Genomic DNA, 27,988 nt, shown 5'->3' on the forward strand with positions numbered 1-27,988 from the left:
GGCGCTCGCCCTCCCTCGGGGAGCGCTTTCGCGCGGATCCTGAGCTCCCTCGCTGCGCGGGGCTGCGACCGGGGGCGACGGCGCAAACCCCACAAACCGCCCCACTTCTGCTGTCGCTGCGGGCATCGGCTGCTTTGCGATAATAGGGTCAGAGCGCAGGATGGCAGAGCTCAGGTTCCCTGCCCAAGCCGGTGGGCTGTTGCCGTGCTAAACTGATGGTCTTTGCAGTTACGTCCCCGCAGTCCCACTGCGACAGACGATCTCAGGAGAGGTGATTGTGCTGGCTTTGCTCTCCGTGTCAAATGACAGATCAGCAGATGCAATTGGAGAAAATAGGCAGCGCGTCTCTCAGGACAAAGTGGTGGAGAAGCAACCTTTGATGTGGAGAGCAGCACAGATCTCCCTTTTTAGGAGCTGTGTTGTGTCAATGTGCGTGTGTCGGCTGGGTCTCTTTTTAAGTAAGAACTGGGGCAAAAGGAGGGACGTGATGCAAGGGTGGAAGTGGCTGAATTGCCTTGCAGGGCAGGCTGATCAACGCCACCTTCCGCAGGCATCGCCGCACTTGGCCCAGAGCATGTAGCGTCACGGGGCAGTGCTAGCGAAGCAGGATTTTTCCAGAACCCGGCTATTCTTGCCTCTGTCTCTCACTCTTTTTGCTAGTGGCTGCCTAAGTGACCTTTTTTCTTTTGACTCGAGGCTAAATTACCGGGGCTGTTACTTCCCTGATTCCTGGCAGAACAGCAGTCCCTCCGCCTAACGCTAGCCGGCTCAGAGCACGATGAGACCTTGCTGCTCCAGCTTCGACTAGCGAAGAAGAAAAACCTTTTTGCTAGGCTGATCTTCATTTTCCCCTCCTTCCCCTTCAGCTTCTCTCAGACCTTATAATTTTCCTGCTCTCTGTCGGAAAAAACTTAATGAGAGACAGATTGGGTTTGAGTTTTTGGAGCGCTTAGGGCTTTCTGTTACCTAGAGCTGGCAAACTCCCAGCACGCTTTGGACGGCAATTGCGGACAAATACCTGGTCCGTCAGCAGCGCGCTGCCGACCCCTGGGCTGAGAACAGGTACCGACTGCATCTGCTGCTGTGCCCGGCGGCTCTAGCCAGGGTTTCTAGCTGCTAGATCCTTCACCAGGGGAGAGCGTGTTGCCCTTGCGGGCTGCTCTAGCGAGCCAAACCAAGGGGTGTTCGGGGCCCGAGTGCTGTGTTCAGTGATTGATGTGATTTATTGTTTGGGGGGATGTTGCTGTTCCTTTCATGTTCCTCAGTTTCTGTCACCCTTTGGCCAAAGATGCTCTCCCTTTCCGGTAGGCAACCCGAGATTGAAATTGAAAGTGGGGGGTCCTTCAGCCAGTCTAGTGAAGAATACCTGGGCGAAATAGCCAAGGAGCTGAAGGGGGAGCTCAAGCAGGAGAAAACGCATTTCTGGCAAGCAAAGAAGGAGGCAATTCGGAAATTACAGGAGGAGATGAAGCAGCAGGAGGAGGAGGAAGCCAAAAAGCTTCCCCAGCAAAAAGAACAATCCCTCAGGTACGTTCCTTTTTCCCTCCATCTCCCTTGTGTTTCTCCTCCGAGCCTTTCCTAGCTGCGATCTCGTTGCCGGTGGCCACGGGCTCGTGCTGTTAGAGCCCACCTTGGGAGTGGTGCTGTTGTGTGGAGCTGTGGGCTTTCGGGGAGGAGGACACGGGGCTCCCTGCCTGGCACAGAGAGCGCTGCGCGTGTCGGGAGGAGCAGCGGTGTGCTGGCAGAGCTGCGAGGAGGGACGCCGCGTGCTGGGGAAAGCGCTCTGCGGTGCCGACGAGAGCAGCTGCCCCCCTCCCCGGGCTGAGCGGGATTCGCTGCACCCGCAGCCTTCAGAGCTCCGAACCGGCCTCTGATGGTTAACCGGGGAAAAGCTTCCCGGTCAGCACTGGGAGCTTTGCCCCCTGGCAGACGGTCAAATCCGGGGCTCAGTGGTAGTAACAGGACTGGAAATTGGAGCAGGAGAGGAGATGAGGTTACCCCGGAGGAAGTAGCTGGAACTCGGGTACTGCCCGTTTTACAGAGGGACTTCCAGCCCGGACTTTGAGGACTAGGGCATGGATGTCTGTGTGAAACCCAGCCGGCGTGTGAAGGTGGAATAGCAGTCCAGGGGGCAGAACAGCACCAGGGCCTGTGTGCTCTGCCTGGGGGGGTTTCTCTCCAGACTTGTATTTTATTTCAGGTGGCCTTGATACTTAGGTTCTGAGCATGCTGAGCCAGCCAGAAACGGTATCTTGGCATGAAATGCTCTGGGAATGCTGTCTTGGGTGCAAAGGCAGACACAGAAATCACCCCTCAGGGAAAAATGCCTATGTGGTAATAAAGCCGTAGTGAAAAGGGTGTCACAGGGCAACAGGGAGCTTACAGACACACTAATGTGTCCAGGTACCTTGGCTGGGAGCCTGCTTTCATGTAACAGGAGTTGATTTCATTTACCTGGGGGGAAAAAAAAAAAAGCCCAAGGGCCATCCCTGATGCTATAGTGCACTTCAAAGGTGTGTGCAGCGTGTGATGCTCAGGGGCTGCCTCTCCCGCCCCAGCAGCCGGGTTCAGAGGTGAGGAGGAGAATTAATGGTCCGGCGCCCTGAGTGCAGCCAGTGGAGCAGCCTGTAGGCCTTGGAGGTGATCTGAAGATATTAAAGCCTCCTGAACCTGTTTTGTTTTGTTTTGTTTAGTTTTTCTGGCTGCTCATCTCTCAGGACTCCAAGAGAAGATGTGGCAAAGGCTGCCGAGGAGGAAGAGTCGCGTATGCGGAAGGAAGAAACCGAGAGGCTCTCAAAGCTGCGAGCCAAAATCACCTCGGAGACCGAGGCTGAGATGGAGAAGATGAGGTGAAAAGCTTTGCTGCCGCCCCTGGGGACGTAAGCTGTGGTGGGCTGGGAGGGCAGCGCAGGTCCTGGCCCTGGAGCTGGCGCGGGCGGTGCCCTGCCGTGGCGCCGCAGTGCTGGCTGCTTTGCTCTTTATTTCCAAGGCCTCGGTTGAGCTCTCGCGAGTCTGGGGGGGGTTTCTCAGTTTCTTCTGGCCTGCACGTCCTACCCCTTCGCAGCGTCTTCTCTCGGCTCTGGTTCCTGAAGGGAGTCCGGGGGTAAAGTGCCGAGCTCTGACTTGTCTCCGGCTGTTGTCGTTGCAAACCCAGGGCGGAGCACGAGGTGACGCTGCGGAAGCTCCGAGGGGAGTGGGAATCCCAGCAGGCGGCGGAGAAGGAGAGCCTGGAGCGGCAGCAGCGGCTGCTTCTGGAGAAAATGAAGGTGGAAATGAAGGAAGCCCAGCAGAGAGAGATGACTGGGCTGGAACAAGAGAAGGAACAATTCCTGCGTGAGCTCAAGGAGAGACTGGACGGGGAGAAGAAGAAGGTGAGCTCTTGATTGCCAGGTTGGGCCAGGCCCACGCTGGTCGCCCTGACCTGGCTCGCCTTGCGGTGCCCGAGTGTCGGGATGAAGTAACACCTGCGTGTGCTTCGGTGATGCCCCCCTGAAAACCCCGAGGAAAGGTGCGAGGCGTGCCCTTAGAGGCGCGGCTGAGGTGGGGAGGAGTACTCCCTCAGTTCTTACACCCATGATTAAATAGCAATAAATGGCCACGCTGCCTCCGAGGAAAAGAGGAGGATCGCTGTGTGTCTCTGCCAAGCTAAAGCAAGCCGTCTCCTCACCTCAGAATAGCTCTTTGGCTGCTGCTGTGGTCCTCCAGAGAGCCTGGGGAGCTCCCGAGCGGAGGCAGCTCACAGTCCTTGCAGCACAGTGCCACTGAGATCCGCTGAGATCCCCCGGGAGGGAAAGCACGGAGAGAGGAAAGGCGTAATCCAGTTTGAAAGGGGTTTGCCGTTGTGCTGTTTTGGTGCTTATGGAGAGACGTTGACTGCAAATGCATCTTGTAGAGCGTGTCCCCACACATAGAGGTTTTCCAGCAGACTGTTTTGCTCATGTTCCTGTAGGCAGCGGAAGAGCTAGAGAAACGGTTTGCAGCTGAGCTCCAGCAGCTGAAGTCTGTGGAAGAAGAGAAGCATCATAAGGTAAGAGGTGGTGTCCTTAGAATGTAACTCGTCGATTTCCCACGCTGTCACCAAAGGTGGCCGGGGAGGGTGGCGTTCATTTTTTTTTTCCGCTTCCTAAATGTGGCTCTGGTCTGGCTCAGCACTTGGACGTGCTCCAAGTAGGGGGTGGTGAGACTGCACACGCTGGTCTTTGCCACGCTGCTCGCTCTCCGTGGGAGGGCACCGCATGGATCCTGTCAGGAGGGTGACAAGTCTCTGTGGGTGGCTTTCACGGCAGGTCATTTCCAGCCTGCAAACCCAGCTAGCAGAGGCACGGCGGAGAGAGGAGGCTCAGCTGCGCGAAGACTTGCGGAGAGCCGAGCAGAAAGCGCAGCAAAAGGCCCAAGTCGCGGAGTACGAACGCGAGGCAAGTGCTCCCCTCGGCTTGCTGCGGGTCCTGCACCCCCTCTCCCTGGGGCTGTGCTGAGGCCCCGAGGCCGCGTCCCCTGCCCAGGGGTGGCAGCGGTGCCCCGGGGGAAAGGGCACCCCTGTGGCATCTGGCCCCGCCGGGGCGCTTGCCTTGGGCTACCCCGGCCTGATCCTGCGCGCGTGGCACCGCGACCGCCCGTCCTCCCGCTCCCGTGAGGGGCTGCGCTCCGGGGGCCCCGCGCCGCGGGGCTGCGGGTCACAGAAACATCTTGTCACGTCGTCCCCGCAGCTCAGCGAGCTAATGAGGGAGAAGCGCCAGGACGTGGAAAAAGACCACGAGAGGAGAATGGAGAGGATGAAGGAGGAGCACCAGGAGGCCCTGGCGCGGATTCGGGATCAGTACGAGGAGGAGGTACTGTGCGGGGAGCCGCGGAGCCGGGGGGTGACTGCGGCGGCTCGGTCGGGCCGCACCCGGGCTGGCACTGCTGCCTGCCCAGCTGCCTGTCCCAGCTGCTCCCAGAACTGGGAGTCTCCTCCCTTCTCGGGGAACTGGGCACTGTTGCCATGCTGTGAAGTGAGTTTAGCCTGGGGTTGTAGGGATAAGCTGTCAAAATACTCCCCGTGCAGGCAACTTCCACATGCATCTGTCAGCTTCAGTACGAGAGAAGATTGTTCACATTTTTGCAGGTGTCCCTTCTGGAAAGCCTGCTGCCTCCCATTTTTGGCAGCAGTGTGTGAAAAAACCTTAGTTTCGTGGGCTGTTTTTTCTTTCCCAAGCCTCTCCCATAAGGATGTCCCTGCAAGCCAGAGGTTTGAATCTGCTGAGTTTGGAGCGTGCTCAGGAGCTGCTGCGGGATGGGCAGCGTGTCCTGTGTGCTCGTGCTGGCTTGCTGGAGAACCCTGTGCTCCACTCAGACGCTTTTCTTGTTTGTGTTTTGCAACAAGCAGGAGAGGAAGCAAAGAGCAGAGCTGCTGGAAGGCCTGCGAAGCGAGGGGGCGCGTCTCCGGCAGCTTCACGAAGCGGAGGCGAAGGCTCTGCAGGTGGAGCTGGACGAGCGGCTCGCTGCGCTGCAGCTCAGGCACAGGGAGAAGGTGAGGAGAACGCTTTGCCTGGCGAATCCTCCTGACTTGGCTGCCTGGGGACAGCCTGGGGACCGTGACGCCCCAAGGCGCCTGCCCCCCTCTCCGGCCGGGGTGACAAGCGGCAGGTCACGCTCGCCCTGTTTTTGTGGTTCCTCCTGGTGGCAGAGCTCTGCCTGGTGGCTTGAGCCGTTCTCTCTCTAACTCAGCCTCTCTCTGCAGGAAAGAGAACTCCAGGATTTGGAGAAGGAGCTGGAAATGCGCACAGAGAACATCAAAGCCGGATCAGCGCAGCTCCTTAGCCAGGTGAGTCAGCCCTGTGGGGCTCACAGAGGTGTCTTAGCCGGTGCTGCTCCTCTGCCTGCTTCCTCCTGGGCTCAGCCAGGACTTTGGGAGGGAAAACTTCCATCACAGGCCAGAGCAGGGCTCAGCGTTCCTGGCCGTACAGCCTCCTGGATGGTGTTTGCCGGGACAGTCAGTGCTCGGGGTTTGCTCGGGGTTTGCTCAGGGCTTTGGGAGATGGCAAGTGGCTGTAGGAGTGATGGAGGGATCTTAAAAGCCTTTCAAGGTGGCAGGTTCTGCTCAGCATCACTTTGGATTTCAGTCAGTCCCTTCCTGATTTCCCTCCTCCCTGCTGCCGTGGAAGGGGAACGTGTGCTGCTGGATCTTGGGCAGCGCAGCGAGAGAGGGAAGCGCTCCAGATGCTCCTGTGGAGCTGGCAAAAATCGCTGGCTGATGTTCTCGCCTGCCAGATCTCTTAAGTCCTGGCCTGTGCCAAGGGCTGTAGATAACCTTGCTTCTGGCAGCCCGCCCTTTCCAAGCAGCACCGGAGTGAGGAAGTAAAAAGGTGGAGAAATGCTGGAGGCAACCAGAGGCTTGACCAAAGCAGGGTCCTGCAGAAATGGCCACGTGCCGTGGGTGCTCTCGCAGCTGAGCAGGAAGGGGTGTTCTTCCCCCAGGAATGCAAATATTCCCCGCTCCTCACTTGAAGCCCAATAAAGGGATGAGAACTTGAGTGTGTGGGGGGCAACAAAGCAAAACCGAGCACGATCCTTAGGCGTTTTGAAACAGTTTTGAGACTTAGGCCTGACCTGTGCCCTTCAAACGCTGCTCAGCATCAGCTGTCTCCTCGCTCTCCCACTCCCCTGCTTTCTCGTCTGGTTACAGGAGGAGTCTCTGAGGAAGAAAAGGCAGCAGCTGCTGGATGAGGACAGACAGGCTGAGCTGGAAAGAGATGTATGTATGCCTTAGCTCTGGAGAGGTGCTGTGCTGCTGCTGGGGGTGAGGGCAGTGCACTAGAATGAGGGCTTTAAAAAAGCAGACTGTTACTTCTGGAGTCCGTCCTGCTGAGAGTTTGCTTAGCTCTGGGCTGTCTCTCAAAAGAAGAGACAGTCCTGTTCCTGCAGGATTGGAGTGCGTACCTGCAGCGCTGGGACCTCCTGTGAACTGTGCCGGCCGCCAGCTCTCTCACATCGTGTGCCTTTTATTTTGGTGTTGGGGAGATTACTGGGAGGGATTTTTTGGTTTTCTTCTAAAAAGCTGCTTTGGTTCTCAGCTCCAGCTAGAGGAGAGCAGGAAGGAGCACACCAGCCTCCTCGAGTCCACCCGGCAGCTGCGTAGGTCTCTGGAGGAGCTGCAGGACCAGAAGGCTGAGCTGGAGGCCCAGGTGGACTTGTTAGAGACCCGAAGCCAGAGGCTGCAGAAGCGCATCAGGTGTGTGCATGAGAAACTTCCTCTAATACAGAAAGATCTGCCCTACGCCCCGAACAGAAACCTCTCTGGCCCAGGCTGGACCCCTCCCGTAGCTCCAAGCTGCTTGTGTGCTGATCCACGTTCCTCCAGAATTCTAATGGTGGTTTTACGGCCTGTCGGGGGCATGGAGGCCCCGGGGTCCTTCTCCAGACCTGTTAATAACTCGCTGCGTAAATTCATCCCTTGGCCTCTGCTTGTCAGGTTCAGTTATTTGTCTTCCCAACGTCCGTCCCGCCAGGTTAATAAGAGAGGGCACTCTTGCCTTGAGAGGGGCACTGAAATGCCAAGAAAAGGTTTTGCTCGGATAGCTGAGCTGCCGGGTGAGGGGGTGAGGCTGTTCGCTGCCCAGGCAGGGGTCCTGCGCAGACCCAGTGCTGGGGGCTCGCGCATCTCCGGCCCTTTCCCCTCCCGGAGACCGGAGGCCGCTTCGGACACCGCTGCAGGCAGAGCAGCGGGGACCTGGGCCCGTGGTCTAACCGAGTGCTGCTGCTGTCGCCTCTTCTCGTGGCAGTGAGCTGGAGGCAGCTGTCAGGAGCAAACAGGAGACTCTGAAAGAACTGGAGGCAGAAGAAAGCGTGGAACCTCCAAGAGGGAAAGCTGAGCTCCAGGTGGAAGACCTGAGAGAAACTCTTCAAGCTGTGAGTAAAGCGTTTGCCTCGTGAGAGCTGAGGCTGTAACTCCTTCAAGAACCCCAGCTTTTGTTCCGTCCGTGTGAACTCCTTGCAGATGCAGCGCTGCATTTTCCTTTCCTGGGGCACATCAGTGAGTTCAGTAGTGGTTGTGGATTTCTGTCTGTTGTTGCTGGGGGGAAAGGAGTGTGGGATACTTGAGTGCCCTTGGAGTCCAAGGCGGGGCTCGAGTCAGGGATAGAAATGTCTGTTACTCTTCCAAAGTCACATAAAGAACATCCCTGGCACGGGTTTGGGACCGGGGCAGCACCATGGTGATGGCATTCCGAATTTTTACTTTGAGACGGATTCTTACAGGGTCCCGGGGTTCTGTTTCCCATACGTAGTTCTTAGTTTTTGAAATGTTTCATCTCCTCAGCACTCCTCCAGAGAACGTGCTTCCCCACGCTCCCAAAGCCATGAGAACAGCGACCTGCAGTTTGATCAGTGAGTATCTGTGCCCCCGCTGCCTCTGCAGAACGGTTTGGCTTGGGTTTTACGAGCCGGGGGTTTTGGGGTTTACGCACGTGATGCGTTTTGGGGGGGGTGCTGCGTGAGGCTTGCGGCGTGGCACAGAAAGCCAGGAGGTTCCCCGTCTCTCTGTAGTGTCAGGAGCTTCATCTCCGCGGAAGGGATCTCCCTCAGGAGCGCCAAGGAGTTCCTGGTGCGCCAGGCCCGCTCCATGAAGAAGAGGCACGCGGCGCTGCGAGCTGCCAAGCAGCAGTGGCGCCAGGAGCTGCAGAAAGCCCGGGAGGCGGCGCAGGATCCCGACGGCTCCCAGCTCCTGGACAGCACGCGCAAGAACCTGGAAGAGGTGAGGCCCCGAGCGCTGCCTGCGTTCAGGCCTGGGGCGTCGCGGCCGTGGGCTGCCCAGGGGTCGGCTCCTGGCTGTGGGCAGCAGCCGCAGGCAGCTGCGGGGCTTCGGCCCTGCTGGGAGCGGCAGGTGTGGCCCATGGCCCACGCAGTGTCACACACCGGGGCGGTTCCAGGTCTGCTCCGCTGCGGTGCAGCCCGCCCTCGGCAGCTCGCTGGATTGCAGGAACCTGATGGACACTTGGGGCTCTTGGGATCTTAAAAAGGGAGAAGGGATCTGGCCGAGGAGAACGGGATTCGCGCGTCCCGCAAACCCCGTCACGTTTTCTCATAGGAGAGGAAGTGGCAGGCGTCCATCCCGTCGGGAGGTGGGAGGGGATTTTTTCCCTCTCGCTTGGGAAGGGGTCCTCGAGCCCTCGTCAGCCCCGCTGACACGCCAGCCGGGGCAGGGCCGGGCATCCTTCCCTTCCCTGACCGCAGCAAGCGCTCGTCTTGGCAGAACCAAAGCTGCTGACCCTGTTGGACGCAGGGTCTGGACGTGCAACCTCCTTGTCCTTGGGGTGAACTCTCTTTGCGGCTCGTGCTCTGCCCTCTCCACACTCCCCTTTCTGTGCTCTCGGAGACCTGGGAGCAGTTTCCCTCCTGCGGCCTGACATCCCGTGCTGAGTAGAAGTGGGATAATGAAAGTCGCCCTAACCACCACCATCGAATATTTCCTGTCGTTCCTGTTTAATTTTCCTCCGTGGCTGGGCTGTTTTTGCAGGAGGCGAAGCAGCTGGAGAAGATGAAGTCGGCTATGTGGAAAGGGCAGGCGCTGCTGCAGAAGAAAGAGGAGAAGCTGAGCCAGCTGGAGTCCTCGCTGCTGGAGGAGGTAACGGCCAGCGCCACCAGCACTGCGCTCGCCCTGCCCGCAGCTCGTGGCCCCTGCCCTGGGCCGGAGCCTCTGCGGGGCCTTTGGTGCCCGCGAGGGCTGTTTAGCTGGTGGCCAAAGACACGTTTGCCAGCGCAGTGGGTTTTAGAAACACATTTTCTGAGAGCAGAACAGTGTCGGTCTGAGACCGGGGGGGAAGGCTGGTCACAGGTGGAGGGAGAGGAGGACAAACCTCACGGCCCTGGGGCCCCTGGGGTTCACTGGGGCTGCAGCCAGCACCACAAACCGGGGCCGGGCCTCGGCATGGAGCCTCCCTCCGCGGCGGCAGCTTGTCGGGCACGGACGGGCTTGGGTGGGGGAACGCTGCTGAGTGCCCGGGCTCGGCAGAACCTTGCTAGCGCAGAGACGGAGTGCTGTGGGCGCGATAGGCTGAAGTACCCCACAGTATAAACCAAAACCTCGCAGCAGAGCGGGTAGGTGGCTCATTAACGGTCTGGGTCTTGCTCAAGATGGCAAATACTCTGCCTCCCCTCTGCTCGTGACACCGGGGCTCGCTGTTAGGCGTGTGGCTGCCGAAAGCAGCCGGGAAAAGCCGCACGGTTTGAGCCTGGAGAAGACAAGGGCGGGTCGCCCCGTGTGAGCGAGGATGAGCCTGGTTTCCTGGCCCAGGCCAGCCCTGGAACCCGTGCGGCTCCGCCTGGGACCACGCGGCCTTAGGCAGGTGCAAGAGCACGAGACCTCTGACAGCCAAGCCCTTGTCCTTGGTGCAAAGAGGGAACCCAGCCCCTGCAAGAGTTCTGAGGCTTATTTAAAGGACAAAATACTTCAGCTCCTGCCTAGAGCAGCCTGTGCATGTGGCTGTTAGATCTGGCCTCGAGTGCACACGCGTGCTTCCTCCAGAGAGCAAGCAGTCTCTCCACTTTCAGGCGTTGCTGTGGGCCCTGAGGGTGGCCGTGCCTTGGCTCGCCTGCGCCCCTCCGGGCACTCCGGCCCGCGCAGAGCAGCCGTCGGCTGTTCCTCTGGCTTCGGGGGCAGAGCAGCAGGTTTCATTTGCGTCGCCTTCCCTCTTTTGACCAGCTTTCGGAGGAAGATATGCTGAAGAGAGCTGCGTTCAAGAAGATGGCGACTTTTGACCTCAGCAGCTCTGAGGACACCGACAGCATGTCCAGTGTAGATCTGCACCAGCCCAGCTGTAAGTGCCGGCCGGGCCGGTGCGCTGCGCCAGGGGCTAACGCCTCAGCCCTCCTCCTGGCCTCCCCTCTCGCCCCTCCTGTGCTCACCCGGGCTCTTGGGTGTCCGAGGCAGCTCTGCTGCCCAGGACTGGCACTGCTCCCTGCATAACATTTGATTGGAAAAACTTATGGCCTGCTTGCAGTGGCGGCTGAGGGCTGGAATCTGCGAGGGAACTCGCCTTTTAAATCTCTGCCGTTGTTTTGAGAGTGGAAAGGAAAGTCTGGCCTCAGCTCTTCCCTCTGCTGTTGCAGAGCTGTATGCTCCTCTGCAGGTGCCTGGGCTGCCTTCTCCTCACCTCTCTGGCAGGAGATGCTGCTGCCCTTCCCTGTGCTTTTTCCTTTGCCTTCAGCTGCCTGTAAGCGGAGCTGTGCAGGGGGCAAGAAGGGCTTCCCCCAGACAGCCGGGAGGCAGGAGCCTTGCCTTGCTTGCAGGAAGGCTGGCAAGGCTCGAGCTGACAGAAAGCCGAGAAAGCTTCCCTGTGGCACCAGACGGACGAGCTGTCCCGTCTGGGGTGGTCTCTCTGACCCTGACCAGTAAAAATTCTGCGGGCACACGTGAAACTTCAGGGCTTTCTCTCGCCATAAGATGGGAGCCCGTGTATCAGCACGGTCCTGTTGGTCCGACACCGGCCAGGCCCGTGGCCTCGGGAGCTTTGCTGCTTAGGAGCACGGGAAGGGCACCGGGCGTCCTGCTGCAGTGGGACTGTTGGGGTGAAGCCTGATTTCCTGGGGGGCCTCGGCGGGAGGGGGGCAGTCTTGGAGGGGTTTCCCATTCGCGGGGGATTCTGTCAGGCTGGCGGCTGTACGGCGCAGGGCACAGCAGAACCCAGAGGGCTGGAGCTGTACCCGATGTGATCTGCTGGGCCCCTTCTTGCAGCCCTGGAGGATCTTGTCCCCCGCTTTGTGCCCCAGCAGCCTCAAGGCACAAATCCCCGGTGTCAGTCTGCCTCTGCATCCCCCTTCGCACGGATCAGTCGGGCTCGGCTCGGAGCGTAACCCAGGGAGGAAAGCGGGTCTCCTGCCAGCGCGGCAGCGTCTCCCCGGCCCTCCCACTGATCCCTTCTTCTCTTCTCTCCCACCAGTTGATTTGAGAACCAATTTACAGCCTGCCCTCCCGGTGGACAAGATCCAGCGCTTGACAAAATCAGTGCAGGACATCTCTAATGAACTCAGCGGGGTCCTCGACATCCTGGGCTCGCTGAACAATTGCCAGTCCCCGCTCCTCAGCTCGACGCCCTGCGACAGCGTCCCTCTTTCTACGTACACCTCCTTGGCAGGATTGGGGGCCGGGGGGTCCCTGGGGGCCCCCGCTGGGCTGTCTCTGTTGGACCAGAGGCCCTGGAGCACTGGGCTGAGCTCTGGGCGCTCTGTTCCAGCGGGACAGTCAGCAGACAGCATCCTGGCCGAGAAATATCGCAGGTATTTCCCAGGTAAGTCCTGTCCTTAATCCATCCCCTTGCTTGCCTGCGGCTTCGGATTTCCCAGCCCTGCACGTTCTAACCGTCTCGCCGTCCCAGTGCTGCTACGGCCAGATCCACTGGTGCGGCTGATGGCAAGGGTGCTAATGAGATGAGGGATGAGAGCCTCATTCCAGGACAGGCAGCATCTGGCTGATCTTGTCATCCTGCTTCGGGAGCTGTTCAGCCTTTAATATGCATCCCGGAAAGCAGTTGTTACTACAGGAGGGAGCAAAAGAGCTTCACTGGAAGCCTCCCGTGGACTGCAGCGAGGGTTCACCATCTCCGTGCCCTTAACACCCCCGTGCCCTTGGCAGGTGGCTGAGCTTGTCGGGACGGTGTGTCTGTAGTGCAGGCAGGCAAATGCACCCAGACATACAGGCTTGATTTGGGGGTGCCTGTGTTTAACATCTGTTTCCTAGGGGGGCTGCCGTTGCTCAGTGGAAGTTCCAAGCCTCTGGACAACAAGCTGGGATACGTTTCTGCAGAGTAAGTGTCTTGTTCCTTGAGCTGTCGTGTCACTGCGCTGCTTTTATTTCTCTGCGATGATTTACGGGTCGCGTATCTTGGAACAAGCAGATAACAAAATCGTAAGCTACCTACCAAGCAGACAGGTTGGATACAGTTAGTTGTTCCGTGCCACGTGCTCGGTGGTTCCTCGCAGCCACATCACGGCTGTGCTGATAACCCTGGCCCCAGGACGGGGCTCTGGGGTGCTGGGGAAGGGGGCGGCAGCCTGGGAGCGGGCGGCTGCTGCAGCTTTTCTCTGCGCTGGGGCTGGGCAGAGGACGCTGAGCGAAGAGGAGGTCGCGTTTCCTGAGCCGTGGCTCTTGCTGCAGCAGCCCATCGCTTTCCCAGCTCTGGGGTCGTTTCTGCTCGGACCAGGCCTCGCTTTTTCCCACTTGTGCTGTCTCTTTCTCTCTCGTGCGTGACAGGGAGCAAATACGGCTCTTGCAGCGCTCCCGGTCCCAGAGGCGAGAGTCGGCCAAGATGAGCATTCAGAGCCTGATTGAGAGCAGCAAGAAGTGGCTGGAAGACTTCAAGAGGGATCCAAAAGTGTATCCTTTGCCTGGCTCTGGTCTTTAATTGCACTCCAGCCTCCTGCAGCAGGAAGGTGGAGACAGCAGGAGGCGAGCGAATTGGGAGCACTGAAGCACTGAACAGCAATTTTGAAGCCTTAGCCTCTATTTTAGTGTCTGGTTCTGCAAAGGAATACGGTGTTTAGCAGTTAGAGCATGAGTGACCTGTTTGCTCTTCTCTGAGCTGTACTTGACTGGAAAGGTCTCTTCCCTTTCCCCGGCTGCGCTGTGAAGCTTTTCAGTGCTGCGACTCAGGCATCGGAGCTGGAAGTGTGAGAGTTGCCAAAACTGAGGCCAAGAGTGCGGAATGGCGGGGGCAGAGGGAAGGCAGGGGGCTCAGCCTGGCTTTGGGGGTCACTGGCAGAGCCCCGGGCGCAGCGGGGTCCCGGGGCGGTCCCTGGAGCAGCCCGAGGCGCGCGAGCGGCGGGTCCGCAGCCAGGGTGCCGGGGACACGGGGACCTGGCACGTGGGGCGGCCGCGCGGCCGGGCGGGGGGGTCTGGGGCTCCCGGCGGAGCTCTCCCTCCGGCTCTCTTGGGAGGCCTCTGGTAGCACGTGGCCGGAGCGAAGGAGCGAGGCCTCGCCGCGCTGTTAGCGGGGACGTTGCCGGGCTCGTGGCGTAACAGCGTCACGCAGCGTGCGCTGGCATTAGCAGCAAATCCCTCGGGGCTCCGATGGCGCGTGCTGTCCTGAGCACGGTGCTCCGCTGAGTTCCCTAATCCCCCTTTCATTCCGTCGGCCTTGGGTGCAGCGGGCTAAAGCGCCTGCCCTGCCCGCTGCCCGCGCTCAGCGGGCTCGTTCCTCGTGTAAGTCCGGCTTTTCCTTCACTCGGCTGCCAGCTGTCTCCTCTCAGGTGCGCAGAAGCTGCCTGCCAGCAGCCCCAGCCTGCTGCAGCTCGGCCTGGATGAAAACAGAGAAATTAAAGTCTACCGTTACTGAAAGAAGGGAGCGGCAGGCCCGGGCAGTCTCCCCGGGGACACGCCGAGTTTCAGCAGTGCCCAGCCATCGCCACGCCGTCCTGCGTTCTGCCTTGAAACAGTCTGTGCTCAGGAGAGTGGAGGGAGGAGGAAGTGAACTTCCCGGGTGGATTCTTCTAATCCTCAAATATGTCCCAATAAACTTTATAGACTCTTTAGTCCAGTGGTGAAATATCAGGGCTCCAATAAATCAGCAGTGTTCTCATGAGTATTCCAGTGATGGTCAGGCAGAGCTGTGACTCACGGAGGACTCTGAGTAACTGGTCAGGGGGGAGGATGTGAATCCAGCCGAGACTCTGCTCGAGGGAACGCGTCAGGAGCTGAGCCCACGCCGCTGCCCGCAAGTGCTTCATTGCAGGTGGGCCGAGTCGTCCGGCCGCTGGCGCGTGGGAGCAGGGGAGAACCGGCGGCGAGATGGCTGCTGCGTCTGGGGACGGCACCGGGGAGCGGCAGACCCTGCTCTCGGGACACGTTCCTCTCGCTGCCGCCAACCCTTTCTGTGTGCAGCTGGGGAGCCGCCTGTCCCCCGAGGAGCCGCTGCCGTAGCTCGTGTACCAGCCCCTGCCCTGGCAGATCCAGCGCGTGTCGCAGAGCCGCCGCACCAGCCGCGACAGCGAGGTAGGGCTGGGGCTTGGCTGCCCCCCCGAGCCAAACGGGCTGGGGCCGGCGGGGAGACTCCTCTCTTTCCCTTGAAAGACGGAAAATAGAGTAGTGCCAGGAGGCAGGATAAGCTACAGAATGTACGCATTTGTCAACAAGTTCAAGGTTATTTTTCGGGATAAAAATCGCGGACCTGACCTCCCCGGTGCTGCAGGGCCACGGTGGGGCTGGAGTGGAGGAACCGAGCCCGGCGGGTCTGGTTCCACGTGGGCTGGAAACGCAGGTCGGGGGAGGCCTGTGCCGAGGGACTTCCCCGGGTGCTCCCAGCATGTCTCTTGGAGCTCATTTTTGATACAAAGCTCTCGTCTGCTTCTCCTTGGAGGACGGTTCACAGACGTGCATGAGTTCATTGGTGCTCTGTAGTGCCCTTTGAGGGGACGGCAGTATTTTGAGGTTTCCTGAAGGGAAGGGGCAGTGGCAGCTTGCTGAGGCCAGCCCAGCTGGCCGCAAAGGGACTGTTCTTCCCCCCTCTGCCTGAGATACAACTAACTCTGTTGTATTTTTCTCTACCTTTCTAGAAAGGCAGGAGCTCTCGGCAGAACAGCACCTACTCGATTTCTGGAGAGAAAGGTGAGTATGGGGTAGGGGAAGCTCCTGACTGTGACCATGGGATGCAGTGGGAGAGTGGCACTGCAGTACCCAGACCCCTCTTGGCCTCTTTCTTCTTCCAAAAAACCCTCTCTGACAGCATTAAGGGGTATTTTAGAAGTCAGCCTTGTGAGAGGGAAGCCTGCTCAGCTTGCTCTCCAGCCTGCTGGCTGTACTGTATTTGGGGTTGTTTCCCCTCGGGGGGGCAGGTGCCCTTGTTGCCACCCCCGGGAGGGCAGGTGAGTGCAGACAGGACAGCCAGATGAGCGTTAAAACCTGTGGAATCAGGGAGTGGAGGCCCCACGGCTGAATATACCCCAGCACACGTGTGTGTGTGTGTGCAAATCCCTGCCTCCCCCTTGCCCCGAAACCTGCGTCACGGCATCCCGTGGCTCACTGGCCCCCAAGCAGCCCCCCCTGCTTATTGGCTGGGCAGAACCCCCTGGAGTTGTGGTGGAAAATCCCCCTTGCCTCCTCCTCCTCGCTCTTGGCTCCGACTCTGCCCCCCCGAGCGCTCAGCAAAGACGATTTGAGCGCTTCTATTCTCAGCGCAGCCGGACGAAGGCGTGAGGGGACGCGGTGCTCAGGCAGCGACCGGGGGGGCTGAGCTCGGCCGCTCCTCCGTGACAGGGCGGGAGCTCCGGCCGGCCTGGCCGCTGTTCCGGGGGCTTTGCTGCCCCACGAGCAGGTGACGGTGCCCAGGGTGCCCGGGCTGGTGCGGCAGCGGGGCGTCACACCCGGGCCTGGCCGCCCCGAGCGCCTTCGGCAGGCGGAGTCCTGCGGCGCCGCAGCTCCCCAGCCACGCTTGGGTGTTGCAGTGGGCAGGATTTACAGCCGACTTGTATCTTGTTAAGCAGGGCAGGAGGGAGCCGATTCCCAGCGTGGACTCTTTTTATGTATCTTTTTACTTTGCAGTTTCTTTTAGGAGGTGAATAAAAACGGGTTCAGGTGACAGCGGTGAGTTTATGCAGCAGCATCTGGCGCCAGGATTTCTGATGGCTGCTTGGGGGGTGCTTAGCAGTGACACGCTGGCTTAAAGGAGCACCACTGAGTGGCTTTGGTTCAGTTCCCGTTGAATTTCACAATCCTTCCCTAATGCCACATTAAGCGTGAGGTGGGGAGGGCTCCCATTTGTCAGCGTGAGAGCTTTATTGCCGTACAGTGCCGGGCTCTTTTTGGAGTCTTATTTGTGTGTGTGAAAGTAAGTGAGCATCATCCTTGGTGATTCAACGTGGGGAAGCGGCGGTCTTTGGGGAGTAAAGCTGGGTAAATAGAGGGCTTAGCGCTGCCGGGGAGCCTGGGCTGCTCTTTGCCTCCCGTTCCCTGCTCCGGCCCCCTCTGCCCCGGAGATGCCCCCCGGGAGCCGGTGGGGCCGTGGCTCCCTGCCGTGGTTTCACGCTGTGGACTCTGCAGGCTCTTTCCCCTCCACGGGGGGGGGACGCCCTCCTGTCTGTGTTCACTGCAGGGAGCCCGGGGGTCGGTGTGAGCCCACGGGGGGTGAGGCCAGAGCCCTGTCCCGCTCCGCGGGGCCTGTCCAGGGCCGCCGGCACCGCCCAGGCTGACCGCAGCGCTCGGTTCTCGTCCCAGGGAACGTGGCCCCCGAAGCCGGCTGCGAGGGGAAGTTCTTCAGCGATCCTGAGAAGGCGGCCGTCCCCATCCAGACCCACTTCGGGAGGTACCAGCAGCAGAAGCAGGGGAAGAAGTGACGTGTTGGCCGGCCGTGCCCTGCACCGCGCCCTGCACCGTCCCCCGTTTTGTCTGGTCTGTACCCCGGAGAGATTTGCCGCCGTGGTGCCTGCGAACCCGCTCCTGCTCCGTAGCTCCTGGCGCGTGTGCAGCTGCAGACCCTCGGGTGTTGGTGGCTGCTCAGTGTCAGATCTCTTTCCCGCTCGGTCCTTCCCCGGCAGCGGCGCCCACAGGCCGGGGTGCAGCGGCTGAGGGGCTGTTCGCTGGGAGCGGGGCAGCGTCTGGGGGCCTCTCCGGCCTGGCAGCTGCAGCTGATGGCAACTGTGGCTGGTGGCTGCCCAGCTGGGGCTCACTTTGCCCGGCAACAGCCTCCCCTGTGCCCCCGGCTCCACTCTGCCTCTGGAGCTGGGGGGAGGGCTGCTCCTGGCCCCTGCCCCGGCCGGCCGGCCGGCCGGCTCGCCGAGCTGCCGAGCTGTGGCTAGTGGCCAGGGGCTGGCCCAGAGCGGGGTGTCGCCGAGGGGACGTGCTGCAGGCAGCCGAGGGAGCAGGAGCGAAGCCGTGCGTCGATCTTCCTTTTCTTGGGGAGAGCTGCTTGGGGGGCCCCGGTTCCGGAGCTGGGCTGGGACTCCAGCTCCCGCGGCTGCATGTGGCGAGGGCGAACCCCCTCTGTTCCGCTTGGGCAGAGCCAAGCAGAGACCTGCTCCCTGGCTGGATTGTTGGGTTTTAACACCCATGTTTGAGTGCTGACTTTTGGAGGGTGCAGGGTTCTCGAGAGAGGGACTGTGAAGCTCTGGGCCGGCGGAGGCACGGGCGGTTTGGAGTGAGGGGGCAGGTGAGGGGGTGCTGGGGCGCGGCGGGCGCCCACCGGAGCTCCGCTGCCCCTTTGCTGGGTCTGATGCCGGGTTTTCTGCGCGGAGCTGCTGGGCTGGGCCCCTCAGCCCTCTCCGGCCACAACCGCCCTCAGCCCTCCCGACGGGGGCTCCGTGCCCGTCTGCCCCGGCAGGTGCCGGCGTTTGGCGTGGGGCTCCTGCCTGCGCCCGGTGGCTGCCGGTCGTGCCCGGTGCTGCTGGTGGCTCTGCTGGGGCCGGCTGGGGCCGTCGCTGTGCGGGTGTCGGAGCCCGGCGGGGTTGGGGACCGGGGGGTGCTGGGGGGGCGCGCTGGGTGCTGGAAATCGGGGCCGTGTTAAGCTGTGCGCGGCCAGGCTTTGTCGCTGCTGGGGAAGGGGAGGTGGAGAATTCCTGCTAAAATGCAGAAGGGAACCTGTACCAGGCCGTTACAATAAAGTGTATTAATCCGCGTAAATCTGTTGTTCTTTTTATCCCGCTACCGCGCTCCCTCTCACAGCTGAGCGCGCACTTGCCTTGTCTCGCCTCTTCTATCCCCAGCGGGGGGCTGGCGGCTCAGGGGCGCTGTGGGGGTGCCCGGCAGTGACACCGCCGCGGCCTGGGGCTGGCGCTGGGCTCAGTGCGGGGTGAAGGTTTCGAGCTCTGAGGAGCGCTGAGCTGCTCTGGAAATCCGGAGCGGCGGGGCCCGGCCCGGGGCGGGGGGGGGCGGTGAGGCCGGGCCGGGCCGGGCCGGGCAAGGCGTCGCCATGGCAACGCGCGGCAGCACCCGCCCCGCCCGGACGGCAGCTCCCGGCACAAGCCGCGGCACTGTGACGTCACAGCCCGGCGTCGCCACGGCAACGCGCGGCAGCACCCGCCCCGCCCGGACGGCAGCTCCCGGCACAAGCCGCGGCACTGTGACGTCACAGCCCGGCGTCGCCACGGCAACGCGCGGCAGCACCCGCCCCGCCCGGACGGCAGCTCCCGGCACAAGCCGCGGCACTGTGACGTCACAGCCCGGCGCCGCCGCCGGCCAATCCGACGCCGGGCGGCCGCCGGCGGCCAATGGCGTCGAGGCGGGGGCGGGCCGCGCCGTTGCCAGGGAACCGCGCCCCGGAAGCGGCGGCGGCGCGTCCCCGGGCAACCGCGGGAGTCCCCGGTGAGCGGGGCCGGGGCCAGTCGCGGCGCGGACGCGGGAGGCGGCGGAGCTGCAGGAGCTGTCCCGGCCGCGGTGCTCGGCGCTGCCCGTCTGCCGCGCCTGTGCAGCCAGGAAACGGGCGGGAAAAGCTTTGTTTTCTTCCCTTTCCTGCCGCCTCAGTCAGAGGCGTTTCTGCTCCTCGCCGGCCTTGCTGCTGCGCGCTTCAGCTGCGCTCACAAGCCCTCTGGGCAGTTCATCCCCCGGCGCTGAGGCCATGGCAGGACCAGCGTTGTGCGTTGGTAACCAGATCATTCTGGAGGAACGTTTCGATGCGTCGTACGTTCCCAGCGAGCAAGGTAAGTGATGCCTGTCTGCCCTGGAGCTGTGACAGGGGATCTGAGCGTGCGAGTCGCTTCTAGGGGTCTTATAACAGGAACTGGGGAGAGTGTGGGTGGAGAGGGTCGAATAAATGGGATTTCATGGAAGGCAGAGCTGAAAAAGGCTTTTTGGTGGCAAAAGTAAGTGCCGCTTTGCAGCCTGTCTCCCTGCTTTGCCAGCCTGGTGGGACGCGCTCACTGAGACGTGGGGCCGTGCTGGCAGCTTTGAGCAGCGTCGTTTCAGGGTCAGGATTTCCCAAAGCTTTCGCCGCAGAGGTTGGCTTTGTTGTGTAGTGCCCGGTGTAGACCACCTCCACAGATTCCTCTTCTGTGTTCCTAGAAATCTTGGAATTTGCGTACGAGATCGGGATCGACCCTGAGAAGGAGCCGGAGCTGCTGTGGCTGGCCAGGGAGGGCATCGTGGCCCGGCTGCCACCCGAGTGGAAGCCCTGGTGAGCGCTCGGGCAGCGGCTGCCCGCGGAGATCCGTGGCCTCTCCTGCCCGGCCCGTCTCGGCGGCAGAGCAGGGGAAAGCCACAGGAGGTGTACTTCCCGGGGGCAGGGGAGCTCGGGTCTTTCTGGGGGGGTGGGCGAAGGGGAAAGAGCATTGGGGCAGTTGGAGAAGGGTGTGAGCAATCTCTGGGGGAGCTGCTGCCCCGCACTGAGGTGTCTCTGGGCTCTTGGGGGTGTCGCGCTCCACTGAGCTGAAGGTGGTGACGTGACCCAGTATGGCGCGTGCAGCTGTGTGCCTGCGCTCTGTCACCTTGTCCCGCTCTTTTTGCCACGCAGCCAGCATGTCACTGGCGAAATCTATTACTACAACTTCACTAACGGCCAGTCCATGTGGGAACACCCCTGCGATGAGCACTACAGAGAGCTCGTCGTTCAGGAGCGAGAGAAACTGCTGGCACAGGGCAGCTTGAAAAAGAAAGAGAAGAAAGAAAAGAAGGAGAAGCAGTCCCTGAAGCAACCCACTGTGAGTAGATTCTGCCTGTGGCCTTTCTGGGGAGGGCTGGGCGGGGGATGAACTAGAGGGTGATCCTGCGCTGTTGCTGCTTTGGGCTCGGAACAGCGATCCCCTGACAAGGGGGCCTGTCCAGCACTCTGGGTTTGGTGAAAATCCAACACAAGTGGTTTGTGTCTCCCCCTCCTCCCCGGCTCTCCTCTCACCTCCCTTTCTTTCTGACTTCACAGCCTGCGGAGACCTGTAAGCCCACCAGCCCGACCAAGGAGTTGCTGAGCTCGGTCTGTGAAGAGCAGAGTGCCTTGGATATGGCGACCCTGGAGAGAGGGAGGAACAAAGAGGACGAAAGCGAGAATGAGGTAGTTGTGTGCCTTGTTTCTTAACACGTGTCACCAACCGTAGCGCAGGCAGCCTCCAGCAGTGAAAAGCTGCTGCTCCCCTGCTAACAGCTGGGTGACGGTGGCCATTCCATTTGACTCCAGGCCTTCATTTGTGCTGCCTTTCCTCTGTGTTTGGTCAGCAAAAAGCATCTAATCCTGTTTTCTTGTTGTTCTTCCTATAAATCAACATCTGACGTGATGTATTGTCAAAAGGCTGTAGGCTGTTGCCTTGGGGCACGGCGATGGCTCTGCCTTAGTTCAGTGTCTAGGGCCCCCCAGTCCCTGCTGGGGGATTGCAGAGCTCGGGGCTCAGTGTGGGCCATCTCCTCTTCTCATACCTTTAGAGTCTCCGTGGGACAGCGCTTCTGTTCAGAAACGTCTACATGGATGTCAGGGCCCTGGGAGAGAGCTTCAACTCTGAGGTGAGAGAGCGGGTGATGAGACGGGCGGGAGAAACCCCCCCGGGGGGCAGAGGCGCTGCGGCGCTGCCAGCGCCGGGGCCGGGGAGCGAGAGCGCAGGACTGGCGCCGGAGGGACGAGTTCATGTGGCAGCCTAAAACCTGTCTTCTCACGCTGCTGAGAAGCTCCGTGGCTGGGACGCCGAGCGCCAGCGACGAGTTGAGTACCCGCGCGGCCTCGTGCAGACGTTTTTCTTCCCGGGGGGCGCGCGCTCTGCCTGCGCTTGCTCAGCAGCGATCAGGCGTCGGATGACGAGGGCACAATGGGAAGCGTGTTGCAAGCAGCTCTGGTGGTTCGGCCTGACTGTTCCCACGGACATTAATCCTTTCTCAGCGCTTTGAAAATTCCTTTCCGGTATCTGAAAGGCAAATTCATTTCTTTTAAAGCGTTTTACAGTATTTCCCTTATCCTTTTCACAGCCTGCGAAAATTAAGCTCTAAAGTACTTTGCTGGAGAATCCGTTCACAGTGCTGGGCAGCAACTGCAAGGGCTTATGCTCAAGTGGATGTGAAAAAGAAAGGCCTGACTCTCATCTCCAGACGACAAGCAGGCTGTGGGGGCCCAATTCGTCACTGAAACGTTAATGTGGCCAGGAACAAAGAGCTGTCTTGGCATTTCAGTGCCGCGCCAGGGCTCCGGGAATCTGTTTGAGATGGCAATTGCCGCCCGACAGCCAGGCTCGGTTAACCCAGACGGGGGATATCTTAGTCTTGCTAAGATATTAGTGCCCCAGTGGAAAGTATAATTCTTTTGTAGTTCCATGAGATGGCAGTAGAAAAGCATTCCTACGAGCAAGGCCAGTTAGCTGCTCCGCGTGCAGCCTCTGTGCTGTGCTTCTGAGAGTTGCTTGGGCTGTTTCTTTCGCTGGTGAAAGTAGCGCATGCGCCCGGAGGGGTGTAAACTTGGAAACTGAGGGCAAATGCTGCCCAGGTGAGGTCTGGCAAACCGCCGCCCTCTCGGTGCTTCCGTGCCTGAGAACTGCCTGACGTCAGGGAGCGAGGGGAACGTGTCACCTTTAAAGGCATGCTGTACCCAGGAGGAGGTTTTTTCCTCTTTTTTTTCCTTTTAAAGGTGGAAAGCGTGCCAAGTTTTTTGTCGTAATCTCTCACGTTCTTAAAATCCGAAGAGGCGCCGTCGTCATCCCGCTGCCTGGGATGAGCAGGGTTCGGTTTTGGTGGCGGCTGCTCATCCTGATCGTTGAGCTCTGGATCAGACACTTCTCCAAAACGCAGCCCTGCTGGCATCAGTGTGCTTTTCTCCAGACCTACCCTGGTCGCTGGAAGTCTGGAAGCAATGATTCCAAAGGCAGAAATCTCACCTTAGTCAGTGTCACTCAGCTGCAGGTAGAATGTCTCACGGCTTGTGAAAAGATCAGCTAAAGCCAGTTATAACCCGTCCTACTCCACAATCCGTAGAAAATCCACAGGCTGTTTTTGCACGAGGAAAACTTGCCTCCTCTTCCCCCTGTGTGTCCGATGGGCACGGTTCCCTTCCGGAGAGTTGCACTTGGCATCGCTCAGGTGGAACGTTAACAAAAGTGTTCTCTGTATCTGTTCTTAAAGTAGGATTCTACTGGCTAAAGAAACAAGTCTGGGATATTTTAGTAACCGAGGTAAACTGGCGTGGAGAGAAATCTTTCTGTGCACACGGTATTCTTGGATACCTCGGTGTATTCTGTTGTGGTGGGTGCTCCTGGAAGGGAAATGCCTGTGGACAGTTTTCAGGCAGGAGGGTCCTGCCTGGCCTCCCTTGGTGTCAGTTTTCCTGGGTGCTGTTGGCCCTCCTGGAGGGAGGTCCCCAGGAGAGCTCTAAAGCCAAAGGGGAGCACAACTTTCCAGACACCCTAATCTCTGCATCCAAGGAAGCAGGAGGTCTCCTCCGCTGGAGTAATGCTAAAGAAAAGCTGCTTGCACGTGTTTTTGTGGATGCTGGCACAAAGGTGTTAGCGAGGCCTTTGCGGAGCCTCGGCTGGCGGTGCAGTGGCACTGGTGAAGCCCCGCTGACCAGGCGCCGGCTGGAAATGGGCCGTAAGCTTTCACTTCTCCCTCAGAGGATTGGAGGTGAGGCTCTGAGCTGCAGGTTTTTTGGAAAGTGCCCAGTGATTGGATTTCTCTGTCCTCCTCTCCGGTCTGATGGATGGCTCTCTCAGCCCTGAGAAGGTCTCTCGGACAAATGACGTGCGAGGAGACGTTCTTTCAGTTTGCCGCAGCTCCGGGTTTGAAGCTGACAGCCTTCCAGTTGCACTTTGATAAAAATACGTCGTTAAAATATGCGGTCTGTGTATGGTACATGCTGTACACAGGATGCAGCTAATGTTTGGCAAGACACCACAGCATTAATAAAACAGTGAGAGAGTAGGACGTGCTAGCAGTTTTGTTTGCATACTGATGAGGGGACCTTTTCCTGCTTCCTCCTGGCTATCGCACGCTTCACTGTGAGTTTTGTGGGCCTCCCCACTGCTGGGAGAGGCAGCGAAGCTTTGGGTGACTCAGGTTTCATTCGGGGTTGGTTTTCCCCAAGGCCGGGGGGTGCTGCCGTGTCTCGGTCTCGGGGCTTAGCTGGTCACGGTCTCGTTCTGAGCTCAGAGCGGGGGCTTAAATCGGTGCCTGCCCTCGTTTGTCCTGCTGGAAGGGGGGATGATTGCGTCTGCCTGCTCTTCTCTGCTTGTAATTTCAGGCAGAAGTTAAATGTCCAGGAAGAGCCCCTTGCAGGTTTGTGTCTCTGGCTGAACAGGGCCAAGGGGCTCTGTTGCAGGGTGTAGGCTGTTCCCGGGACGGATGGGCCCTGTAGCAGCCACTGCTAACCCTTAGCCACCGAGACCCTGCGAATAAAAAAGTGACAGACCGAAAGAATAAAAACTCTGAGCCCAAGAAATGAGTACATTTATCTTCACGAAGTTCCTAGGCTGTGCAAGGGACTGTGTGAAACCAAATCAAACGGGTCTTGAAGTCACCCAAAGCTTTGCCCTTTTGCTGCTTGCTGTAGGAGAACCTGTGCTATTTCTGAGCCTGCACCCCCCCCGAGAGGGCGTAAAGCATGTTGTAGTTATAATTGTGTTTGACTTGCTGCCTAGAACGAGTCCTTAAAATCAAGAGACACTGAAGAAGGGCAAGAGTCTTCCCTGGCTTCTGACGCGGCGTGCCCTCCGACGCCAGCTCCCGTCCTTCCTGGAGATGCTGACAGGAGCCTGTCTGGCCAGAGCAAGGAGGAGTCCGCGGGGAAACTCGCTGGCAAGGAGCTACTGGGCAAGCAGGATGCCGAGGTGGAGGGTGACGACTCTTCAGCTGATGAGCTGCCACGGTCTCTGGGGAAGAGGAGCGCAGCAGGGACAGATGTGCCCCGCGGACCTGGGCAACCTGCAGTCGCGTCTCCAGCTGCCGAAGCCGCCGAGGCGGATCAGCTGGCCAGCCTGCCTGCCACCGTCGGCACCGTGCCTGCTGGTGGAAAGAGAGTGAATGAAATGGGGGAAGAAGCAGCAGCTGGTCTGAAAACAGACCGCAGCCTGGATGCTGACCAAGTAAGAGACCTGCCTGCGTGGGTTGGGTTCGGGGTGGAAGCTGCTGGGGCTGCTCCCGCGGCTTTGTGAGGGCCTGGCTCAGGAAAGCTCTCGGCGCTGGCTCCGTGCTGTTAGGTCAGCGCAGGAGCTCTCCTAGTCAGCGGGATGTTCCTGGGGGGGCACGAGTGCTCTCCATGCCCCGATGGGCCTCCTCGGCGCGGAGCTGGGAAATGGTTCTTTGATGCGCGCACAAAGTGCTGTCCAAAGCCACTGCCAGGCAGAAACCCTGAACTGTGAGGCATGTTTCAAGTCTTGGAGGAGAAATAAGTCTCAGCTTTCGGTGCCGCCATCTGTACTAGGCAAGCAGGTTTTATAATGAAGTTCGCACCAGGCCCAGCTGTCCGCACTGCTTTGTTTCTGTCCTTCTGTTGTTTCTCTCAGCTTATGCAGAGATGGGGCAAAAGTGTAAAGTGAGCTGCCAGCTGTGACGTTGGCAGCTCCGCGGAAGGACGCGACGGGGGGCGCGAGGTTAGAGCGGGGAAGGACGGTGCCTCGGGGCTGGCTCCAGAGCTGCAGCTCGAGCCCACCGAGCGTGGGACCCTCCCGCCCGCCCCCCGCTTTTCTGGCACTCGCTGGGAGGAGAACTGGCAGGGAACTGCAGGCAGGGCGCTCCGTCGAGCGGCCTCTGGCAGGAGAAGAACCGTTGCCACGAGGTGCAGATGGGTTCGTGGCCTGGCCCCTGCAGCTGGGGTGCCAGACAGACACACACTCCCCGCTCTCGGGCTGTGCCTTCCGGAAACGTCAGAACATGAGATGTGATAAACTGTCTCTTTCCAATCTGGCTTCCTTCCTGCGGATTTTGATGATTTTTCTCGTTCCACTGATGCGCAGTGTCTGTAAGAAAGGATAAGCTATAGAGCTGAGCCTGGAAAACATGCTCTGTCCTGAAGAGCTGAACGTTGAAAGCTTGGCTGTCACTCTGAGGCCCGTGCTTGCCTTTGGCACGCCGGGGCAGCGCTGCTGAAGTCCCCGGGCGACGCGGGGTTCACGCGGAACGGCTCCGTGCGGGCGCTGGGCGCAGGAGTCCTCGCTGCGCCTCGGCCTGGCGGGCTGGGCTTTAAAGTCCTTTGGAACCACGGTGTGTCCCGTGTTTCTGCCCGTTTGTGTGGTGGGTTTGGGAGTTCTCAGAGCTGCAGGGGTCCTCGCAGGAGGAACAGACAGCAAGTGCCTTTTGTCAGGGGTGTTTGAAGAGCACTTCTTTGCCCTCCCAGCACCATCTCCTGCCCCTGCTCTCCTGTGGTGTTGTGTGCTTGTCTTGTGTGTTGCACCCTCAGTGTTTCTCCCTCAACGTTTAGTCACCTTGTCCTCCCTGTGTCATAGAGAGGCCAGATTTGTCTTCCCAGTATCGTTTGGCATCGTGTTGGGGGTGCCTGGGGGAAGCTGTGGAGCTAAGGCGTGTGCAGCCTGTAATGTGTATCTCCCCTCAGGTTTCAGAGGTTTCTGAGATCAGCGGCTGTGAGGAGGACTTGCAGGTCTCTGACATCTCGGACAGCGTGCTGATTGAGCTTATGGTGAGTCACTAGAAGCTCCCTGTCCCTTGGGTGCATTCCTCGGGGAGCGTGCAGCAAGGTGACGCCCTGCCCACCCCTCGCGGCCCGGCTCCTCCACTCCTGAGCAGCAACCTCAGAGCCGTGGCACGGGGCAGCGGCATCACCCTGCGCTTAGCAGGGTCTGTCTGTGGGTGAGGTAATATCCCCGGAAAAGTAGGTCACTTGGAGCTGGGACTGTGCTCAGATAATTGCAAAAAGGGAAATAATAAGCAATGTAAAAATCCCGCTTGAAGGGACACAGCAGTTTTTTCTATGGGGAATCTGCATGGCCAGGAGACCTGGCTGCTGACGGTCCCGAGGGAGACTGTGCAGGAGGGTAGCCCCGAGGTGGGGGGAGATGCCCATCAGCATCTCTTCATCTCCACGGGAAGCTGCCATTGCCATCTGGCAGCGGGAGCAGAGGAGCATGGCCAGCAAATGGCTGAGAATATCCTTATCTGTTGGTGGCAGCACAAGCCTGCGTGTTGGCAAGTGGCTGCCGCCTCCAACAATTCCTTTTGTGGGGCTCGCTTGTGGGCGCGTGTGCGCACGCACGCGCACGCTCGCGGTGTGCAGCCGAGTGCGAGGACCCCCCGAGACTCTGCCGGGAGGGAGAGCTATCCCGGAGAGTGAATAGCTTGTGGGCAACTTGCAGGAGCCGACTTTTAGGAAAAATCTGGGGAAATCTGCAGCAGTATTATCAATGAGGGCAGGAGGGGCTGGGGGAGGCCGTGGATGTGCCACGTGTCACCCCTGCCTGCTGCGTCAGTGACACGGCAGCGGGCGCTGATGGTGCGACAGAGCTCATGCCCTGCGACCCCCCAGTGTCCCCCGGCGTCCCCCCTGCACCGCCGCACAGGGAGGGTTTCCCTGGGCGCTGCCAGCGAAGGGAACCCCCGCGCTGCGCTCTCCCCGTGAGCAAACCCGCAGGGAATCCTGATTTCCCCAGCGCCCCGTCGGCCCAGCAGGCAGCTCCGCATGAACCACCTCGCCTGCCTGCGCCCCCGCGCCCTGGCAAGGGGCGAAACCCAAGGGGCTCTGGCCGAGGCGCCGACAGAGCCGTCTGTCCGTCCGCAGGACGCCCGGACGCGGGGCTGGGTCTCGGTGTAGCCGTCTCCTGCGCCCCGTGAAGCTCTCTGATAGTGCCAGGAGCTAAAAAGTGCTGCACAGGACTGGCCAGTGGGGCAGTGAGGGTGGGTTCCAGGCTGCGCTGGGGTTTTGCTCTGCCCTCGGGATCTCTGGCAGAAGCTGTGCGTGCTCCTCGGCCGCTGACCCTTCTCTGCTTTCTTCTTAGGACTTGGGCTTCCGGACTCGCCTTCCCGAGCGGGTGCTGGATGTGGAGGCTCTGTCTCCGGCTGCGGGCAGCCCCGTGGGCAAGGTGAGCGCTGTCTGTGTGAGCAGGCCCACGCTGTCCGCGGGCAGCGCGGGGCGCTCTGCGTGCGGGTAACTGGGTGATGCCGTTGGCATGAGGGCTTGGCGGAGGC

General features: G+C 60.1%; 2 protein-coding genes across 7 annotated transcripts in view; both read left to right on the plus strand.

Moving 5' to 3' along the window:
* The window catches only part of LOC141970619 (centrosomal protein of 164 kDa-like), a 29,785-nt gene extending 11,205 nt beyond the window's left edge, over window positions 1-18,580 (plus strand). Inside the window, exons 11-31 of one of the 3 annotated variants that reach the window (XM_074927305.1) lie at window positions 1,309-1,527; window positions 2,694-2,849; window positions 3,155-3,371; window positions 3,950-4,027; window positions 4,287-4,415; window positions 4,707-4,829; window positions 5,366-5,509; window positions 5,720-5,803; window positions 6,665-6,733; window positions 7,053-7,210; window positions 7,761-7,887; window positions 8,297-8,364; window positions 8,524-8,731; window positions 9,494-9,601; window positions 10,679-10,793; window positions 11,916-12,263; window positions 12,713-12,779; window positions 13,226-13,348; window positions 14,207-14,962; window positions 15,523-15,574; window positions 17,180-18,580. In XM_074927305.1, the coding sequence (XP_074783406.1) occupies window positions 1,309-1,527; window positions 2,694-2,849; window positions 3,155-3,371; window positions 3,950-4,027; window positions 4,287-4,415; window positions 4,707-4,829; window positions 5,366-5,509; window positions 5,720-5,803; window positions 6,665-6,733; window positions 7,053-7,210; window positions 7,761-7,887; window positions 8,297-8,364; window positions 8,524-8,731; window positions 9,494-9,601; window positions 10,679-10,793; window positions 11,916-12,263; window positions 12,713-12,779; window positions 13,226-13,348; window positions 14,207-14,306 (2,641 nt within the window). In that variant the 3' untranslated portion in view covers window positions 14,307-14,962; window positions 15,523-15,574; window positions 17,180-18,580. Of the gene's footprint in view, window positions 1-1,308; window positions 1,528-2,693; window positions 2,850-3,154; window positions 3,372-3,949; window positions 4,028-4,286; window positions 4,416-4,706; window positions 4,830-5,365; window positions 5,510-5,719; window positions 5,804-6,664; window positions 6,735-7,032; window positions 7,211-7,760; window positions 7,888-8,296; window positions 8,365-8,523; window positions 8,732-9,493; window positions 9,602-10,678; window positions 10,794-11,915; window positions 12,264-12,712; window positions 12,780-13,225; window positions 13,349-14,206; window positions 14,963-15,522; window positions 15,575-17,179 lie in introns of all 3 variants that reach the window. The other 2 variants (XM_074927307.1, XM_074927308.1) reach the window with 2 other exon arrangements.
* Window positions 18,581-19,499: 919 nt separating this feature from the next.
* Window positions 19,500-27,988, plus strand: part of LOC141970765 (centrosomal protein of 164 kDa-like) — a 29,749-nt gene continuing 21,260 nt past the window's right edge. For 3 of the 4 annotated variants that reach the window (XM_074927599.1, XM_074927600.1, XM_074927601.1), the window contains exons 1-8: window positions 19,500-19,596; window positions 19,958-20,069; window positions 20,406-20,592; window positions 20,811-20,939; window positions 21,305-21,382; window positions 24,493-24,936; window positions 26,403-26,486; window positions 27,799-27,882. In XM_074927599.1, coding sequence (XP_074783700.1) covers window positions 19,515-19,596; window positions 19,958-20,069; window positions 20,406-20,592; window positions 20,811-20,939; window positions 21,305-21,382; window positions 24,493-24,936; window positions 26,403-26,486; window positions 27,799-27,882 — 1,200 coding nt within the window. In that variant the 5' untranslated portion in view covers window positions 19,500-19,514. Of the gene's footprint in view, window positions 19,597-19,957; window positions 20,070-20,405; window positions 20,593-20,810; window positions 20,940-21,304; window positions 21,383-22,564; window positions 22,763-24,492; window positions 24,937-26,402; window positions 26,487-27,798; window positions 27,883-27,988 lie in introns of those variants that run through there. The other variant, XM_074927602.1, reaches the window with a different exon arrangement.

Source organism: Athene noctua, chromosome 26 (genome assembly GCF_965140245.1).
Source record: "Athene noctua chromosome 26, bAthNoc1.hap1.1, whole genome shotgun sequence".
Classification (NCBI taxonomy): Eukaryota; Metazoa; Chordata; class Aves; order Strigiformes; family Strigidae; genus Athene; species Athene noctua.